Here is a 19,668-nt window from a genome sequence, read left to right on the forward strand (position 1 = left end):
CTGTTCACGAGTAGAAAACATAGCACACATGCAACAGCTGTGCTGCATAACAAACCTCTCCACTGTATCATGAATACAGATCGCATTATATTTTGGGACGTTTCAGTCATATCAACCTTTGTCAAGCTAGATCTGTATTGGTTATGAACTGAAGTAATAGTATGGCGGAGCGAAGAGAGCTATGACCACATTTTCACATATACAGCCAGTGACAGGTTCCCACAGAGCCGTATTAACTAAATGCCACCCTTTATTTAGCTAAAAATTGTTTTCTTCACATTCCCTTAAAATCAACTTTATATGATCCTACCTGGCATCAGAGGGGGCATGTCTTGTTTGGACGGCCCCTCCCATCTACTCCACACATGCCTTATGTATGCTATGTGTATGTATCTGATCACTTGAAATCACAGCAGCCTCCATGGACTTCTACTCCTACCCATCTTCCATGGAGGCTGCTGTGATTTCATGTGATCAGATTATGCACATGGGGTATGTTTTATAAATGTAAAAGGTATAGGACCTTAGATGATATCACCCTGTTTATGTAACATGAATGTAACACAAGGCACCCTGTAAAAAAATTTGACACAATATTTCCTATAAGTAAACAAAACTTTATACGTCTGTAGTTGAATATTGGCTGATAGTCCTAAGTACTAGTTCCATACGGCAGCATGTCCTAGCAGTGAGACCTATCAATCAGTAACAAGCATACAGGGCAGTGATTTGAAGAGAGAGATAGAGCTGCCAAAATAAGGGGGCATGGCTCACTGGCAGCCTGGGAGAGAAGAGTCATGTCTTGAATAAAAAGGTCAAGTAAGCCAATTTGCATATTAGAAAAATGTCCGTAATTGAGGTACAGGGCCTCAGTGGCAGATTATTGTAGGTGATATGGGGAGGGCTTGTAACCCTTTACCAGCAGACATTAATGGTTTGGTTAGATTTGGTGAAAGGTCTACTTTAATTGTAGTTTCCAATTCTTAAACCCTGTTTGTAGGTTTCCGCTGGGCTGTATAGAAAGAGTCTCCATTACATCAAATCTGCTGTCAGGAAAGCTGAAGAAGAAGCTCAATCTCGCTCAGAAGACTGGACTGATAACAAAGGAGTCATTAAAGCTTATATGACCTTGGTGGATTTCTGTGACGCACATCTCAGGAAACTTGAAGACAACTCAGCAGGTTCTGTCATTTTTGTCAAATTACCTTATTTCATATTAATATAAAATTATATTTAACAATCACATTTTACTGTGAGGTGAGATGATGCTTTACCTGCCTCCTTTTCTGTTGGAGATCTGCACTCAAAATCTGCCAAATATTATGACTAAATAAATTAGTTCTTTATGCAAAATTTTTTATAAGGCCTATTGCCCTTAAAGGAAACCTACCACTTGTAGTGGCAGGTTTCCGATGAAAATACCGCTATAGCCGGCGCAGGCAGGTACGCGCTCGGCGCTTACCGTGCACGCGGCTCTCATTCACTTCCTATGTAGCCGCGCGCACGGTAAGCGCCGAGCGCGTACCTGCCTGCGCCGGCTATAGCGTTTAAAAAGTGTTTTAAACCGCGATACCGCGGTTTAAAACACTAACTAAAATAAGCTCCGGCACCAGCTCACCCTGAGCTGGTGCCCGGTATTTTCATCGGAAACCTGCCACTACAAGTGGTAGGTTTCCTTTAAGCAAGTTTGATGCATGTAGTTCGCATTGTGTGCTTGTTGAAACATCTGTCCCGAACGTTTAGGAATCGGAACTAAATCCGGATGTCAGTTCAGTTCCAGTTTCTGAGCGTTCGGGCCGGACGTTTAAGCACACAATGCAAGTTGCAAGAATCAAACTTGCTCATGGGCAATAGGCCTAAATTAGACATTTTGTTCACTTTTTGAGAAATAAACATAGACATTAGTATACATAAGATGTCTTATACTTATTTACCTCTCAAGTGTTTGTGTTTCCATTTTTCAATCTGTTTTGTTTTAATATTTTGGACTATCTACTGAGAAAGGGTAAAACAATTGAAATGCATTGGAATTCACAAAATAGCAGATAACTGGGTTTTTTTTTACAGATTTCACTGCACAGCCAAAATGATTCATTGTTCTTATTTTTGGGTCAGTAAGTTCAAAGTGACAACAAATTTACAAATAACTTTATCTATCATTTTTAATGTAGTATTAGATGCTCAAGACTGGAAACTATTCCCTGAAATCATAGTGGATAGAATGTTAAAAGCATTAAAGATGAAGTCTCAAGAAGCCCGACTAAAGTTTCCAAGACTACTTCAGGTTATTGAATTGTATCCCAACGAAACTTTGGACTTGATGGTTAGAGAGGTGAGCCAAACAACAGCAAATAACAAAAGTAGTTTGAGTCTGTTCATTTAATGTTAAAAAATGTTGTACTCCACAGGAAATCCCACCATTAGGCTTGGTTCACCTTGAAGCTCCATTATAGTATGCCGAGTAATGGCATAAAATTTACTGACAGGAATAAAAGACCTTCGTTTTGGATGAGTCTTTTATTGTCTTCATTGAACAGAAGCGTAGTTATTGTCATATCTCAGTGAGGCAGCAGCCACCCAATATCCAATGTTCACTGTTTATGGATGTTATGAATCCTTAACCCGGAGTAAATCCCATTATTGCTGCGATAAACCCTTTGTACAGTGTACTGATGCTCAAAGACAATCTATCAGTATAAAGCAGCATCACTTACAAGAATTTCTTGGCATCCTCTGACTGCATCTATTTTTACCTTTCTTTTTAATTTAGTTGTTTTTGAGGGCATGGGGGACTACTTTAGAGCCACTCTGGGGTTCCATCAGCTCAAACTAATGCATACCCAGACCCCTTCTTGTCCCCCGGCCTTATCAGAAAGCTGATGACGTCTCAAGCTTTCACTTGGTTCTTCATCACGCGGCCAGCTTCGCCACAATGCGGAGAGCCCCAGATGATAACCACCTATTATATTTGATCAATAACTATTGACCAGCATAAATTCATGTTCAGCAGCTTTTTATTGATTTTGTATTATTTTTTTAGGTGAGTTCTGTTCCCTGCTGGCTGTTTATTGGCTGGATAAGTCAAATGATGGCAATGCTGGATAAAAAGGAATCCAAAGCTGTGCAGTCCATCATAGAAGAAATTGCTGAATACTACCCTCAATCCCTTGCATACCCATTTATGATCAGTGGAGAAAACTATAATTTTGAAGGCACAGTTCAAGGCAACGAAAATAAATCATTTGTAGAAAAGTAAGCATATTGAGGAATTGAGTATCCTTGGACCAGTGGTTGAGCAATATGCATGGTGTAATGTCACTAGAAAAGATCCCTAAAAACAATAACTAATGTAATGAGCAATTAAGAGCTCTGCTGTACATTCCCTATTTATGTGCAGATGCATCACTTTGAGACGGGCATATGACATTATGCATTTTGTGTGTGTAAAAAAAAAAAAAAATCGCTTTCTACATGTGGCCTTTGGTGAGCTTTTTTAGGCCAATGAGTGAATCCACCGTTTTCTCTAAAGCTGGGCATTGAGGGGCTGTGTACAAATAGTTTATTTGTCGTGGTAAGCACAAGTCCCCATGGACTTGTGGTTTAGCAGCCCAAATCAACCTACATGAGCACCCTGTGAGGTCACATTATGAAATGAAATTAATTCCTATTGATCTAGGTCCGCTGCTGCTGCCATCTATACGTTGGTTTAATAAAACCAACATAGTACACCGCAGCGGAACGCACATGTACAGATCTTGTAGATAATTTGGTGCCCCAAATCACCCGACAGGGTCTCTTATATTCTGTACCATTCAAATTAATCTTGTATTAAATTTATTCTCAACTAATCATTTTCTAGAGCTTTTTTTGTTTGTCACATGGCTATTCTTCTAAACATTTAGTATTGATCATAACTATTTTTCATAATTTTTTATTTAGGATTCAGGGAAAGCTGGATAAAAATGGATTAATTAAAGACTTTATTCAAGCCTTGGAGCAGCTGTCTAATCCGGAATTGCTATTAATGGTGAGATAAAAGCACTGAGAGGTATATTAATCTCATATGTAGTATGTTGTCAGGAGTATGATTAGATCTGTAGTAGACAAGCAGTAGTAGTAAAGAAAAACACAGCGTCATCTTTGATCTTGCTATTGGAAGAGCTGCATTTACCGTATATACTCGTGTATAAGCCGTTTTTATCAGCACAAAAAATGTGCTGAAAAACCTCACTTTGGCTTATACACGAGTCAAGAAAAAAATAAAAAACGTAATACTTACTCTCCGGTGTCCCGATCTTCAGTGCGAGGCTCCCGATCCTCGGCGCGGTACCAGGCGGCGGCAGCTCCTCTTCTCTCTTCTGTAGCAGGCAGATCACGTCCATGCGATCTCCCGGCGGGCGCACAATAAGATGCAGTGGTGTCGCGGCTGATGACACCGCGGTATCATAGTGCGCGCCCGCCGGCAGATCGCATGGACGCGATCTGCCTGCTACAGAAGAGATGAAGAGGAGCCACCGCCCCCGCCTGGTACCGCGCTGAAGATCGGGACCCACGCTGAAGATCGGGACACCGGAGGGTGAGTATTAAGTTTTTTATTTTTTTTATTCGCTTGGCAGGGGGCAGGCTGTATACTTTATAGGGGCAGGCTGTATACCTTATGTGGGCAGGCTGTATACCTTATGTGGGCAGGCTGTATACCTTATGCGGGCAGGCTGTATACCTTATGCGGGCAGGCTGTATACCTTATGCGGGCAGGTTGTATACCTTATGCGGGCAGGCTGTATACCTTATGCGGGCAGGCTGTATACCTTATGCGGGCAGGCTGTATACCTTATGCGGGCAGGCTGTATACCTTATGCGGGCAGGCTGTATACCTTATGCGGGCAGGCTGTATACCTTATGCGGGCAGGCTGTATACCTCTGGGGGCAGGCTGTATACTACACGGGGACTGGCTGTTTACTACACCCTCGGCTTATACTCGAGTCAATAGGTTTTCCCAGTTTTTGGTGGTAAAATGAGGGGTCTCGGCTTATACTCGGGTTGGCATATACTCGAGTATATATGGTTTATTATTTTTTTTTATTTGTCTCCTAAACACAGCTAATTGCTTAATAAAATCTCTTTTTTTCCTTGGTGATCTGGCATAGCATCTCTCACACTGCTCCTGGTGTCTGTGGTGCTGCAGAGGTAACAAGCTCAGGCAGAAATATTCTACAAATTTGCAAGGTCTTAAAAAAAATTGCCCCACAGATGAAACGACACATATGCACAGGGTAGTTGGTACTAAGTACTTGTCCGATCAATGCTAGTCTGTAGTGGAAAGTGCAATCTGTTATATCTCATTTTTACAACTGCTTGTGTAATATGGGCTACAAATGGGAAAGATTGAAGTCCGCATTTTACACATGGATGAGCACGGGGCTGTGAGCTAGCCTCAATAAGTGTGGCTTTATTTATTTATCATTTCTTTATTTTTGGTAAACATGATTTTAACTGTAATTTTACATTTCTGTTTTTTACTGACAAGGACTGGAAAGATGAATTCTCCAAAGAATTAACTAAACCAAAGCCAGACAGAAACAAAATTAAGAAGATGTACAAGGAGATGTTTGCAAATCTAGGCAATTCAAAAGATCCTAATTTTGGGGCATATAGAAGGAGGTTTGCTGAGGTACGTATTTTAGTATGTTAGTTGTCTGAAATTTGTTCACTTTGTACAGGGGATAAGTTGTAGATTTTTGGGGGTTTAACCTATGTTGTTGCCCATGTGAATGGAGAAGAAGTGGATACGGTATAAGTCGAATTAGAAATTGGAGGGCAAATCATAGGCGAGAACCTCGTCTGACATCCATACACCGTAATATGGAGAGAGACTAGTTATACAAAAATAATAAATTGTTTCTTTGTTGTCAGTAAATGCTAAATGTATGCTTTGCATTACAAGAAATTACATTCTGTCTTTGCCATAGCTGAGTGGTTTGTGTCAATTAGGATGGAAATTGTCAGGCCAAGAACAGAAGAGAGAGGTGTTTAGCTTTGGTATTAAATTTGTTTATAAATTAATTGTGGCGAAACAGTGATTTTTTTTATTTAAAAAAATGCTAAAAACAAAACTGAAAATTCAGAATTAATGATAAGTAAAATTGTAGGGTCATAGACTTTGTAAGTCCAATACAGATTTTGATGTGTTTGGGAAGCGTACTGGGAAGCGGGAAAAAAATTCCAAATGCAGTGAAAATGGTGAAAAAACACATTTGCAACGTTTTCTTGTGGGCTTGGATTTTACAGCTTTCACTGTGTGCCCCAAATGACAGGTCTACTTTATTCTTTGGGTTGCTACAATTACGTGGATACCAAATTTGTATAGGTTTTATAATGTTTTCATACATTTAAAAAAATTAAAACCTCCTGTACAAAATTTTTTTTTTTTTGATTTTGCCATCTTCTGGCGCTAATAACTTTTTCATACTTTGGTGTACGGAGCTGTGGATAGTGTCATTTTTTGCGACTTTTGATGGCGTTTTCATTGCTATCATTTTTAGGACTGTGCGACCTTTTGATCACTTTTTATAAATTTTTTTATATTTTCCAAAATGGCAAAAAAAAAATGTCATTTTTGACTTTGGACGCTATTTTCCGTTACGGGGTTAAACGCAGTGAAAAACCGTTATTATATTTTGATCGGACATTTTCGGACGTGGCGATGCCTAATGTGTTTATGATTTTTACTGTTTATTAATATTAATATCAGTTCTAGGGAAAGAGGGGTGATTTGAATTTTTAGGTTTTTTTAATATAATTTTTTTTTTTAACTTTTTTTTACTTCTACTTTAACTATTTTTCAGACTCCCTAGGGTACTTTAACCCTAGGTTGTCTGATCGATCCTACCATATACTGCCATACTGCAATATGGCAGTATATGGGTATTTTACTCCTCATTCATTACAATGTGCTGATAGCACATTGTAATAAATGGGTTAAAACGAGACAGCTTCGGGCCTTCGTGAGACCCGATGCTGTCATGGCAACCGATCACCGCTCCCCGTGAAGTCACCGGGGAGCGAAGATCCGCGACAAGGTGGCGGCATCTTTCTGAAGCCGGCGGCGATCGCCGTGAAAGCACCTGCGATCGGTGCTAGCAGCAAAGACTTACCGGCTATGAAGAGGGCTCGGCCCGCGAGCCCTCTCCATGCACTGGGACCCGGCGGGCGCCGTACTTGTACGGCGCGCGTCGGGAAGGGGTTAACATGTTACATTCTCTTTTCATAATATTGAAAATTGTCGTTTTAAAAAATAAATAAATAAGTAAAAAATAAATAAATTTAGACACAAAACAACAAAGTTTTATCTGTTTTGCATGGTTGTAACTGTGAGATGGTAATTGCATTTCAGAAATATTCAAAAGACTTTGAAAAAGTATGTGGAAAAGATGGCTCAATTCTTACTGGAATGAAAAACTTTGAAAATTTAGTTGCTAAAATAAGGGAAGAACAAAGGGAAAAGAAAGAGCCAGGAAATTTAAAGGAATATTCACCTTGGATGAGCGCTTTTAAGCCAGAGTTTTCCAGAGATGATCTTGAAATTCCTGGTCAGTATTTGTTTTGTTTTATTTATTCTCAAAATTGTAAATTTTTCTCAAACAGGCTGAAGTTAAGTTTCCAAAAATGAATAACAAATCCTTATTATTTTACAGGTCAGTATGATGGTAAAAACAAGCCTATGCCAGAATATCATGTAAAAATCTGTGGCTTTGACGAGCGGGTATGTATATAACGGATAGCAGTAATGTAACATTTCTCTTATTTCATCAAATAAAGAGGGATAAAAAAAAAAGTGATTTTTAGGCGAGTAGCTTGATCCACAGTGATGCTGGATCATTTCTTGATAAGTCCCGGGAGGGCCCTGTGGCAGCGATATATCACCGCAGACTGAACTACTCATAAGTGACCTCGCCTAAAAAGCACTTTTTCTTCAAGTGGCTGAGTTCCTTTAAAAATAGGGTTTTGTTTGTGTACTTTGTGCATTGATTTTTTTTTTTATTGTGTATATATTATTTGTGGAAGGTGAAAGTTATGACGTCCATAAGAAAACCTAAAAGGATTATTATTCGTGGAGATGATGAGAGAGAATACCCGTTCCTAGTCAAAGGGGGTGAAGATTTGCGTCAAGACCAACGCATTGAGCAGCTTTTCGATATAATGAATATAATCCTTTCTCAGGATGCTGCATGTAAGCAGAGGTATATGCAGTTAAAGACCTACCAAGTCATTCCTATGACAACAAGGTACCTTACATTTGTTTTATGCTTACAATTTTATTATAAATAGTTTTTTCACTAATATGATGTGATTGTATGTCTCTTTTAGGATCGGGATAATTGAATGGCTGGAAAACACGTGCACCTTAAAGGATTTCATTTTAAATACTCTGACTGAAAGTGAAAGAAAAGACTTTAGGGGGTATTTCTGTTTATAATGACTTATATTTTTTTACCCTTTTATATTGGAATAAGCTCTCGTTATCTAAGGGGACAATAGATGAACAAACACGTGAACCTGTCACCAGTAATTGGCCTAATAAACCACTACCAGTATAATGTCAGCCAGCATAACACCTTCTATTTTTTGTTTCTTTTATGATCGTGTGCGGTGGCATCATCCAGAAAATCAACTTTGAAGTGAGATTTACATTTGTTGTATAAAGTGAAGGAGGAGAAGAGTTTAACACTGAAGTTAAGGTGAGGAGTTCTGAACGCCTCCTCCTCTCTGATTGATATTATGCATTGGACTTCAAAAGATCTGTATAGTGATGTCTCTGGATGTAGGACCATCAATTACACTAAAGGGGTCTTTCTGAGGGAGAGAGAGCTTGACTTCAGTGTTAAAATCTCCACCTCCTTGACTTTATACAACTAATTTACATATCACTTTGATTTTCTGGATGATGCCACCACACTGGGTCATGAAAGAAACATGATCTGGATGGTGTTCAGCTGCTTGGCGCCATACCACTAGTGGTTTATTAGGTCAATTTCTGCGGACAGGTTCCCTTTAATGTTATACAATTGATTGGTGCAAACATAATTATGTAAACAAAAAGGAAACATCCCCCTGCCCACTCTGACAGCATCACTGTGCTCTGGTCCACCCCCTCATCAATAGATATGTGCGGTTGCACCTCAAAATTTATGGGTGCTAGGTAGGATTAGGGCTCCCACCCCAAATACGAATTTGAAAATGGCACTTTTTTGCCATTTTGAAAAATATTTAAAAAAAATCAATAAAAGGTGATCAAAAGGTCGCACAGCCCTAAAAATGGTAGCATTGAAAACTTAATCAGAAGTCGTAAAAAATGACACAACCCACAGTTCCTACATCATAATATGAAAAAGTTATTAGCGCCAGAAGATGGCAAGATTTTTTTAAAAAAGTTTGTACAGTAGGTTTTAATTTTTGTAAATGTATGAAAACATTATAAAACCTATACAAATTTGATATTCCCGTAATTGCAACAACCCAAAGAATACAGTAGACCTGTCATTTGGGGGCGCACCGTGAAAGTCGTGACAGATTATATTATCATCTAATATCTGGTGTAATACCATATATTTTTTGTCTCATTTTATATTAGTTTATATTTTACTTACGTGCTAGTAAATGATACAACACCTAATGAATGACTCTTTTGTAGAAAATATAGTCCAGACACACATTACAGAGCATGGCTGGACAGAAAAGACAAGATTGGAAGTGCACAACAACATGTGGATGCCTATATGTAAGTAGCTGAAGCTACAGTATAATTTATATATTGTGTAATGGTGGTTAGATGGTTTGTCTCTTGTAATCTAATGATAAACATTAAAGTTATCCTGTTATAAACTAATTACATGCTGACGATCAAGCATTAAAGGAAATCTACTACTTGATGCAGCGCTTTTAGACCAAGCACATACAGACATGCATACACTTGCTTACATGCTGGCCTGTGCCTCCTGAAACAGGATCTGTTTTTCTTTTTGCTTCTAATAGCTCGGTTTTTGAGAAAAATGTATTTCAAAATGATGCAAATGAGATTCAGGGGCTGCTCTTTATATCTAAAATTTTTTCACACCTCCATTTGGCCCTTGAAGGAGGGGAGGGAGGAGACAGGCACAAAAGACGAATGGTGGAGTGAATAATTGTCAGATGATGGAACCAGAAGGGGCTCCTGTGACACAGACATAGCCCCTGAGGCTCATAAAATTGCCCAATTTTGAAAGACTGTTTTCTCAAATACTATACTATAAGAAGCAAAACCAAAGAAAATTGATTTTTAAAAAAATTTTTTTTTTTCATGTCTTCAAGAGTGTTAGAAGAATTAGTAGAATTTCTAAAGTGTAAAGTTGCTGAATTTTTCTTTTACAGTAATGCAGGCCGTGATGCAGCTGTCAAATCTTTCAGAGAGAGGGAAGCGCTCATTCCCGGAGACCTGTTAAGGTAACTTAAGAAACCCTGTAGCAAATAAGAATTTAGCTGTCGTTTCCTTGAGGATACAGCTTAAATATTTGGTGTAGATGTGGTGCAATATATTGTGTTTTACATACTTGTCTGACCGGGTAGTATGTGTGTGACTTGGTGGGAAAGGGATGTGGTGTCATTTACAGATCCAGGAGCAGACCATGGCAGGTACTGGCAGGTGTCGGCTGTATAATACATTTGATACCCTCTGCGTATGGAGATGGCTCCGTCCATGAGTCCTCCTTATACACCGCTTTGTATCTGTACGTTGTCTGCTCGTGAAGAGTTAAGTTGATCAATGACGTGGTGATATTCAAATGACGATATGCCTGATTTTGTGAGAGTTGTGATGAAATTACTTTGATTTCCGAGACATTTATATCCATCAAGAACAATCTGATTCTGGAAGTGTCTTAAAGAGAGAATAAAGGGATTTTCCATGAATATTAGGAAAAGAAAACACCCATTACTCCAGTATTTCTGGTTTTGTTCCTTCGCTAGAACAGATGTTCTGGGGGTCATGTGACTCGCTTTATCCTTTGATGACTCTCGTAGGGTTCCCTACACTTCCTGAAAGAGTGAGTACTCATGTAGTCCCATGCATTGCAGGAGGGCCTTCATCAAGATGAGTGCAACCCCTGAAGCATTTTTGGCTCTGCGCTCCCATTTTGTCCGGTCTCATGCTTTGTTGTGTATAAGCCAATGGATTCTCGGTATTGGAGATCGCCATCTGAGCAACTTCATGGTCAATATGGAGACTGGAGGAATGGTTGGCATCGACTTTGGTCATGCTTTTGGTACTGCAACTCAGGTAAATGGCAAGTGTAGTTGTCTATTACAAATTGTATTACTATTATGTGTTATTTATGGGTTTACTTACTACTAAAGAACCCTATTATGTTATTACTCAAAAATCATAATTCCAAAGATATAATTAGGCAATTCATAATAGAATAATGATTGATTTTGGCAAGACCATCCATCTCAGGTGTCTGGGTTCCCTTCACTGCCAAAGTCTGAGGAATTATTGGATGAGGCTATTAGAGCTTTTTTGTTCTAGTAGATGAGCCTCTACCTGAAGTTTTTGACAGCAGCTTACTCTGCAAAGACCCAGTGCTAAACCGTAATAGTTCAGTAATCATCTAAATAATAACATCAACGGCATTAAAAATTCCATAGCAGATTTCTGCATTAACAAAGAGGCACATTTTATGATAATGTTATTCTGATCCCTATGTACTTTGTGAACATGGAGCCACCACACATCAGCAAACATCAGAACTCGGCTTGTATATTTTTATGGTTGTGTGGTTTCTTTATGCTGAAGCCTGTATTTCTTTCCTTTTAAGTTTTTACCAGTGCCAGAACTGATGCCTTTCCGCTTGACACGTCAGATTATCAATCTGATGCTGCCCCTGAAAGAAACTGGATTGTTTGATTCTGTGATGGTCCACGCTTTACGGGCCTATCGAACAAACCCTGAACACCTCCTAAGCACAATGGATGTGTTTGTAAAGGAGCCTTCACTGGATTGGAAGGTAATGTGTAAATTGTGATTTTCTTCTTACCTGTGTCACTTTGATGATGACATTGATGTGACCTTGGAAGCCCACCATGATCATGTGAAACTTCAAGAATAGCTGTCAGCTAATTGATGAATATGACCGCATCACCTGAGAACTGGTCATCAATCAAAAGTTTATCCAGGTTCTAGGCATTTGTAGATGTGGCACATCACCCTGAATGAAGCTCTCATATAGGTAAATCTAATTTGCGTCACTTGTATGTCTTTGAGCAACTTCATTTTACAGTCCATAGTGGCACATTTAGTCATAAGATTACCCATTATTACTGGGCTTTATCTGTGCTTAAAGGAAATCCAAATATGATAACCCAGGGACACTTACTCATAGATCCAGGCACTGTGACTATAGTACTATTGTTATATTTGTTATTCATGGCCTCATTCCTTCTAAAATCAACTTGAATTATTATTATAGTAATGAGCCTGAAGGGCTCTGGGAGGTGTTACCAGAGCCCCTCGATGCTGTAGCTTTACAGGCTGTTTCAATGTCTCCCCCTTTGGTCCTTCTGTATTCTGCAGTAGGGGAAGTTTTGGCACACTGTAACGGACCGTGAAGCTGCAGCATGGAGGGTTTCTGGTAACACAGCCCGGAGCTCTGACTCATCAGCATTGTTTAACCTCTTAACGCTCAGCGTCCGATATATCGGACGCTGAGCTGATGCCGGTTCAGCTCAAGATCTGAGCCGAACCGGCATCGGGAAAGACGGGGTGCCGGCTGTGACTGATAGCCGGCACCCCAGTGTAACACCCGCGATCGGAGTTGTCTCCGATCGCGGGTGCTTAACCCGTTAAATGCCGCGGTCAGCGCGACCGCGGCATCTAACATGTATCTGGGGGATCTTTCCCCCACGATCGGCCCCCCCGAACCGTTTTCGGGGTGCGCCGATCGTTGCTATAGTAACCTGCAAGTTACCTGCAAGAATTGCCAGTAAGATGGCGTCTGTGACGTCATCTTACTGGCACAGTGCCAGCCTATGCAAGTGTATAGGCTGACACTGATAATACTCTGCAATACATGAGTATTGCAGAATATTATCATGAAGAAGCAATCAGATGATTGCTTCTTCATGTCCCATGGTATAAAAGTGAAAAAGTAAAAAAAAAAGTTATTCAATAAAAAAATAAAGTCATAAATCACTAAAAATGCCCCAAAACATATAAAGAGACATATAACTCAAAAAAAAGTCTAAATCATAACACAAACCCCACATATATAGTATCACCGCGTCCGTAACAACCCGTAGAATAAAAGTAAATCATTATTGAACCCGCACGATAAACGCCGTAAAAAAAAACTGTTATAAACCCTCCAAAAATTATGATTTTTACCTTTTCAATCCCACAAAAAATGCTATAAAATGTGATCAAAAAACCATATGTACTGCGACATGATACTGGTGCAAAGTACAACATGTCCCGCAAAAAACAAGCCATCAACCAGCTCCGTAGCCAAAAAAGTAACAAAGTTATGCCACTTGGAAGACGGTAATACATAAATGATAGATTTTTCCCCACATTAGGGTTTTGTTTGACAAATTTAGTAAAACGTAAGAAAATATATTCGTGTCTGGTATCCCCGTAATCGTATCAACCCATAGAATAAAGATAACATGATTATTAGGCTATACGGTGAACACCAAAAAAAAAAAAGAAGTAAAAAATCCAGTACAGAATTGATGCTTTTCTACTCCTGTCCTCAAAAAACGTTCCTAAATTTTCAACAATAGGTGATACAAACCCCAAAATGGTAACATTGGAAAAAGCATCTCATCCCGCAAAAAAAATGGCATCACATGGCCCCAATAACGAAAAAGCGAAAATTTTATAGCCTTCAAAAGGGGCCAATGAGGAAACTAAAATCCTGGCAGCTGCAGCGCCCTCCTTCCCTTCTGCACCTCGCTGTGCCCCCATAACACAAGTCACAGCCACATGTGGGGGGTCTTTGTACTCAGGAGAAATTGCAGAACAAATTGTATGGTGGGTTTTCTCTTTTTATCTTTTGGAAATGTGTAAATTTTAGGGCTAAATGAACGTATAAGGGAACAATATGACCATTCTAAATTTCACCTCCATTTTGATTCAATTACTATGAAGATCTCAAGGGGTTAACAATCTTCGTAAAAGCTGTTTCTGATAGTTTGAGGGGTGCAGATTTGAAAATGGGTTGGTTATATAGGGGGTTTTGATGCTAAATATGTAAAATTTCATTCCAAACTGTATTTATCCCCAAAATAGTCAATTCTGAAAATCCGGAAAAGCGATATTCTATTTGCAAGCCACGTGACATCAAAATAAATTATCCAAACATTTCAGAAATTATGAAAATGTAAAGTAGACAAATGGGAAATGTTATTCAGCAACTTATTTAGGTGGTAAATATATCTGCCTGAAAACGCAATGATTTTGAATTTCGAAAATGGCAAATTTTTCCAAAAATTTATCATATTTTCTTTTTTTTTTGTAAATAAATGCAAAACTTATCAGCCAAAATTTACCACTAAAATGAAGTACAACATGTGGGGAAAAAACAATCTTAGAATCGCTTTGATAAGTAACAGTGTTCAAAAGTTATAACCGTATAAAGAGACGCAAGTCAGAATCCAAAAAATCGGGCTGAGCCTTAAGCTACAAAATGGCTGCGTCCTTAAGGGGTTAAAGGTTGATTTTAGAAGGAAGGAGGCCACGGATAACAAATATAAGAATACAAACGGTGACAGTCAGGCACTGAGCCTGTATCTATGAGTAAGTGCCCCTGGTTTCTGATGATGGATTTTTATGGTATATCTTTAATAATAGCAATTTCTGCATAGGAAACCCCTAAACCCAAGAGTAAGACCAGTATTAAGCTTACTGTCCAGACTAAGAAATACAGGACATACCGTAGTACTGCACAGTCAACTGTTCACCTAGACCGGGGAAACTGGAAGAAGAGAATAGCTTTAAAAAAACATGTATACTTATGTAATATGAACACTCGGTTAAAATATGTCATTTATACGTGTGTACAGGTGTGTGTGCAGATTTTTTTTTAATTATTATTATTTCTGTTCTTATTACTTACAGCTTTATGTTTTTCTTTTGGTTATGTTCACACTAGAGAATATAAATTTCATTTTGAGAATGGAGATTCCCTCTATCTCTTTTTGTAGTTGCATCAAATGAAGGGCTGGCCACATGGGTTTCTTACTAGTCACTACAGGATGATTTAGGATTTTGATGCTTCAACATTATTTTCAGTGATAATAAATGCAAAATGCATGTGGTTCCAAGAGATGCATGTGATACAAGCCGCCTTAGATGCTTAGATGGAAAATCCATTGTTGGTTTTTTCTTTCTTTTGTTTACAAATTATAATACATAGAATCAAAAGAAGAAGAAAGCAAAATAAATACATTTACATAAAGATGACTTGTATGTTAATAACTTGTTTCATAGCTCACCCCCACCCATGACCCTCCCCTTTGGCCCAGAATGCCTTGGAGATGCTAGTTCTATACTGTTTTCCCCATTTCTTCTCTATCTGTATTCCCTGTCTTCTGCTTCCACCTCTATTCTGATTTATTGCATTTCTACTTCCTTCAGTTTTTCATACCTTTTTTTTTATTTTTTTATTCATTTATTCTTTTTTTGCTTGTTCTAGAGTCGGTTGTTGTTTAGCTAACCATTGTACCAAAATGGCTTTTTTGACAGCTAGAAGTTTCCTATGAGTAAATATTTGCCCCAATAAGGTCACATTTCAGGCAGGCATTTGGCTTATTTTTGTATCGCTCAACATTAAAAGCCCTGTAAGTCCTATTGAATATTTTGAACTGGATTTCAGATTTTATAGCTGTCCTTACCATATTCAAACCCAGTATCATTTTCTGCCATACTTCTCTACAGTCCATATCCATCCGCAGATCTGTTTTCCATTTTAATACAGTACCTTGCAGCTTTTCATTGTCTTTGAGTCTCATAATTTCGGCATACAGTTTGGAAATGGCTCTGTGATTAGGAGAATTTACTAGTTTTCTAGTTTAGGATTATTTTTTACTTCTAAAACACGTCTCTTATGGAATATTTTTTATGGTGGCGGTTAACTGCACATAGTATAAAAAGTGAGAATTTGGTAGGTTATATTTTTGCTGTATATGATCAAATGGTTCTACCTTCTCGGTAACGTCATTAAAGATCTGGTGAATCGAATCAAAGTTATTCATTTCCCAAGAGAGTAAATAATATCTCATTTGGTTTTCAACATCTTTGATTTTTAAATATTTTGTTAACGTTCCATCTATCAAAAGAATTTTTTGAAGGTTCCTGCATATTAAGAGGGAGTCATTTAATAATATGATTTTTTTTTATATTTTTGCATCTCATTGTAGTAAAATTGTGCAGTATTCTTCTAATATTATCTATATTATTAGTCTCATCCTCTACTTCTAGAATATTGATCTTTTCTTTTCCAGTTATCCATTCTCTCAAACATGTAAAAATGCAAGCCGAGTTATAAATTTTAACGTCAGGGACGTCTAGACCTCCCTTTTCTCTCGGTTTCTGCATTTTTGCCAGTGAGATACGTTGTTGACAATTTATTACTAACTAATACTGAATTATTTTGTAGAATTTTGAGGCAAAGCAAAAGAAAAAAGGTGGAGACTGGGTGAAAGATATAAACACATCCTCCCAGGACTGGTATCCTGCACAGAAAATCAATTGTGCAAAACGGAAGTTATCTGGTGTAAATCCTGCAGTAATCACATGGTGAGCGCTGACACTGATGTATCCTCTTTGAAACTCTTGCCATAAATGTTCTCACAGGGACCTGGAATTTAAAGCGGAATTAAAAGTTTGTAGCCCGGTTTTCAGAAATGAGTCGGGCAATGATAGTCAATTTTGTATTAACAAAACAAGCTCTAATGTCAATAAACAGAAGATAGATAAGAATAGTAGGCTAAAGTTTAAAGGGAACCTGTCAGCAGAAACTGACCATATAAACCACTACCAGCATGTTGTCAAGCAGATTAATCCCCTATTAAATCATGGGGGAGAATTATCACTAGTGTCTGACAGTAAAAATGTTCTCGTTGCTCATGGCAACCAATCAGAGCTCAGTTTTAATTTTCCACAGCAGTTTATAAAATGAGCAATTAAAACAGTTTTGCTCTGGCACTTCTGATAAATCTCCCCATGAGTTTTTTATGCCTCTCTGTGATAGTATAAAGGCAAGGAGGCTGAGAGTTTATCACTGAAGTCTAAATAGTGACAAAATACAGTACGAGGAGACACGTTCTTCTTACCTGCCAGTAGATATTGACCTAGTAAACCAATACTAGTATGTTGTAAAGCCACTAAATACCAGAACCTTTGGTGACATTATCTAGAAAATCAACTTTAAAGGAACCTGTCACCAGGAGACCCATTTTTAGCACTCCCCCAGTCCCCACAGAGTGTCACTGCCAAAGTGTTTTTGTATAAAAAAAAAAAAAAAAGGTTTTACAGAAAAAAGATATGTTATATTGTACCTTTCATTAGCATCTGCTGTGTAGGCAGTTGCCTAATGGGATGGGCTGGAAAGGAGCAGTTTCCCCTTAAGTCAAGCTCTCTCCATCCAGAAAGGCTCCTTTGCTGTAATTGTCTCCCCTACATCCAGGAATAGAATTATGTCAATCACAGTGGAGGAGGTTCTGATGTGGGGAGAGCTTGACTTCAGTGCTAAAGTCACTCCAACTGTACATCACCATCACATACAACTATATATTACAACCATTCTGTTACTAAACAACTATACAAATAAGAAAATCACTTCTATGCTGTGACAACTTAGTTCTACGTATTTGAGCCATACAAGAGACTGTGTATGTGTTTACCATATCATTTAATCCAACAAATCATCACTGTGACAGTATATTTATTAAAAGTCCTCGTGGTGTGAAGCATCAGATGCCAGAGAAAAGTGCTTCTTTCTCCAGTTACTTTGCTCTTCTCCTCCTCTCCGATAACATGAAATCTCTTAAGAATTCCATCAGAATACAGAGGCTGAGGTGTCAGGATATGTAGAACGCAGCAGCTAGTGCTAGACCCTCCAGCTATGAGACCACTACAAATAACAGACAGAACCTGCAACAGGGAAACAATGCTAAAAAAAATGAGGATCACAAGTCACAAAATGGCCAGAAACTGAAGGGTTAGATACACCATACACTGAAGGTTGAGTGGTCACTGATCACATAACTTCCTCACAATGTATCTGATTGATTAAAAGAAATGTTCACTTGTTGGTGAAATAAATGTTTTCATTATTATTTTGTAGCGAAGAACTGCGGCTGGGACACGCCAGGTCTAAGGCTTATAAAAAATTTTGTGACGTTGCTCGAGGAGAGAAGGAATATAATATACGAGCGAGAGAACCTGAAGATGGACTTACCGAGGAGATACAAGTCAAGTGTCTAATTGATCAAGCTACTGACCCCAACATCCTTGGCAGAGTCTGGATAGGATGGGAACCTTGGATATAAAGCGTATGATGGGTACAACATGTCATTGATGGAACATCCTTCTGTTATAGGTCCTCTACATTATAACATATTCCTGGACAAGTATCAGGTATAGTGACCGAGTATAGGATCTTGTAAGTAATCACCGCATAACATTGACAATAGCAAAGCCCCCACATTGCTGCTCTTTATTGTTATACTGTACTAGAATGAAATACTATTAATACTTTTGAATATACAATAAAATTATTTTGTAAGACTGCTTGCCTCTATTATTTTTGTATTTCAAAAATCTGGACGGCCAATCCAATTTTTCCAAGTACCATTTTTTTATCAGGCATTGCAGGTATTTCTGTGTCTTGAATTTGGTAGCAGATTAAACAATTACAGCATCGCTCATTTTCTGCAAACCATTTCTGAATTGCTTCTGCACTGTGGCAGTGACCCTGATCTTTCTGATAGAGCTTTACTAGTTTATACATTTGTAGTAATTGGGGTGTTACCCTCTCTGTGACCATAACCAGATAACTAGATTCAATGTTGTTGACCAACTAGTAGGAGGAGCAAAGTACAACTAGTCAGTCTTACCCTGGACCAGATTAATCATCCAGCATCAGACACCGGGATTAATCTGGTGCAGCACAGATCTGTCTAGATCTACTCTGCACTGGTATAAAGATCAACACATTAATACATCTCCCCCGGTGTGTCTTGTTTTACAGAGCCCATGCGCAGTTCATCTGCTTGGGTCTGACACGGAGTGGGAAAAAAAAAAGTCCTTGGCCTCCAATTGTGCAAGTTCTCCCACTTAAAACTGTGTAAAGCCAGATTACAGAGGGGCTTGAATAGCCCCTTTAGCCGAATTAGCATAATTGTAAAAGGTGATTTTAGAAGGGAGGAGCCACGCATAACACATACAAGAAGATTACCACTGTCACTGTGCCTGGATCGAAGGCTAAATGTCCCTGGTTTATTGATGCTAGATTTCCTTTAAGATTTCTTTTCTGACCTGTATTCCCCATGGTGTCCCTTCTTTTCTTGTTAATCCCAACCCCCTTTTAATCACCATCCCCTCTCCTGTATCCTGCAATCTTCTCCCCAAGAAC

At 38.6% G+C, this 19,668-nt stretch overlaps 1 protein-coding gene across 2 annotated transcripts in view; it reads left to right on the forward strand.

The window, feature by feature from the left end:
* PRKDC (protein kinase, DNA-activated, catalytic subunit) overlaps positions 1 to 18,822 on the forward strand; it is a 105,111-nt gene extending 86,289 nt beyond the window's left edge. Inside the window, exons 72-86 of one of the 2 annotated variants that reach the window (XM_072151947.1) lie at positions 1,001 to 1,181; positions 2,172 to 2,332; positions 3,041 to 3,252; positions 3,940 to 4,027; positions 5,529 to 5,672; positions 7,395 to 7,590; positions 7,696 to 7,763; positions 8,066 to 8,286; positions 8,369 to 8,461; positions 9,693 to 9,779; positions 10,409 to 10,480; positions 11,111 to 11,312; positions 11,851 to 12,039; positions 16,690 to 16,829; positions 18,379 to 18,822. In XM_072151947.1, coding sequence (XP_072008048.1) covers positions 1,001 to 1,181; positions 2,172 to 2,332; positions 3,041 to 3,252; positions 3,940 to 4,027; positions 5,529 to 5,672; positions 7,395 to 7,590; positions 7,696 to 7,763; positions 8,066 to 8,286; positions 8,369 to 8,461; positions 9,693 to 9,779; positions 10,409 to 10,480; positions 11,111 to 11,312; positions 11,851 to 12,039; positions 16,690 to 16,829; positions 18,379 to 18,583 — 2,259 coding nt within the window. In that variant the 3' untranslated portion in view covers positions 18,584 to 18,822. Of the gene's footprint in view, positions 1 to 1,000; positions 1,182 to 2,171; positions 2,333 to 3,040; positions 3,253 to 3,939; positions 4,049 to 5,528; positions 5,673 to 7,394; positions 7,591 to 7,695; positions 7,764 to 8,065; positions 8,287 to 8,368; positions 8,462 to 9,692; positions 9,780 to 10,408; positions 10,481 to 11,110; positions 11,313 to 11,850; positions 12,040 to 16,689; positions 16,830 to 18,378 lie in introns of those variants that run through there. The other variant, XM_072151948.1, reaches the window with a different exon arrangement.
* Positions 18,823 to 19,668: the final 846 nt, after the last annotated feature.

This window comes from Engystomops pustulosus, chromosome 5 (genome assembly GCF_040894005.1).
Source record: "Engystomops pustulosus chromosome 5, aEngPut4.maternal, whole genome shotgun sequence".
Taxonomy (NCBI): domain Eukaryota; kingdom Metazoa; phylum Chordata; class Amphibia; order Anura; family Leptodactylidae; genus Engystomops; species Engystomops pustulosus.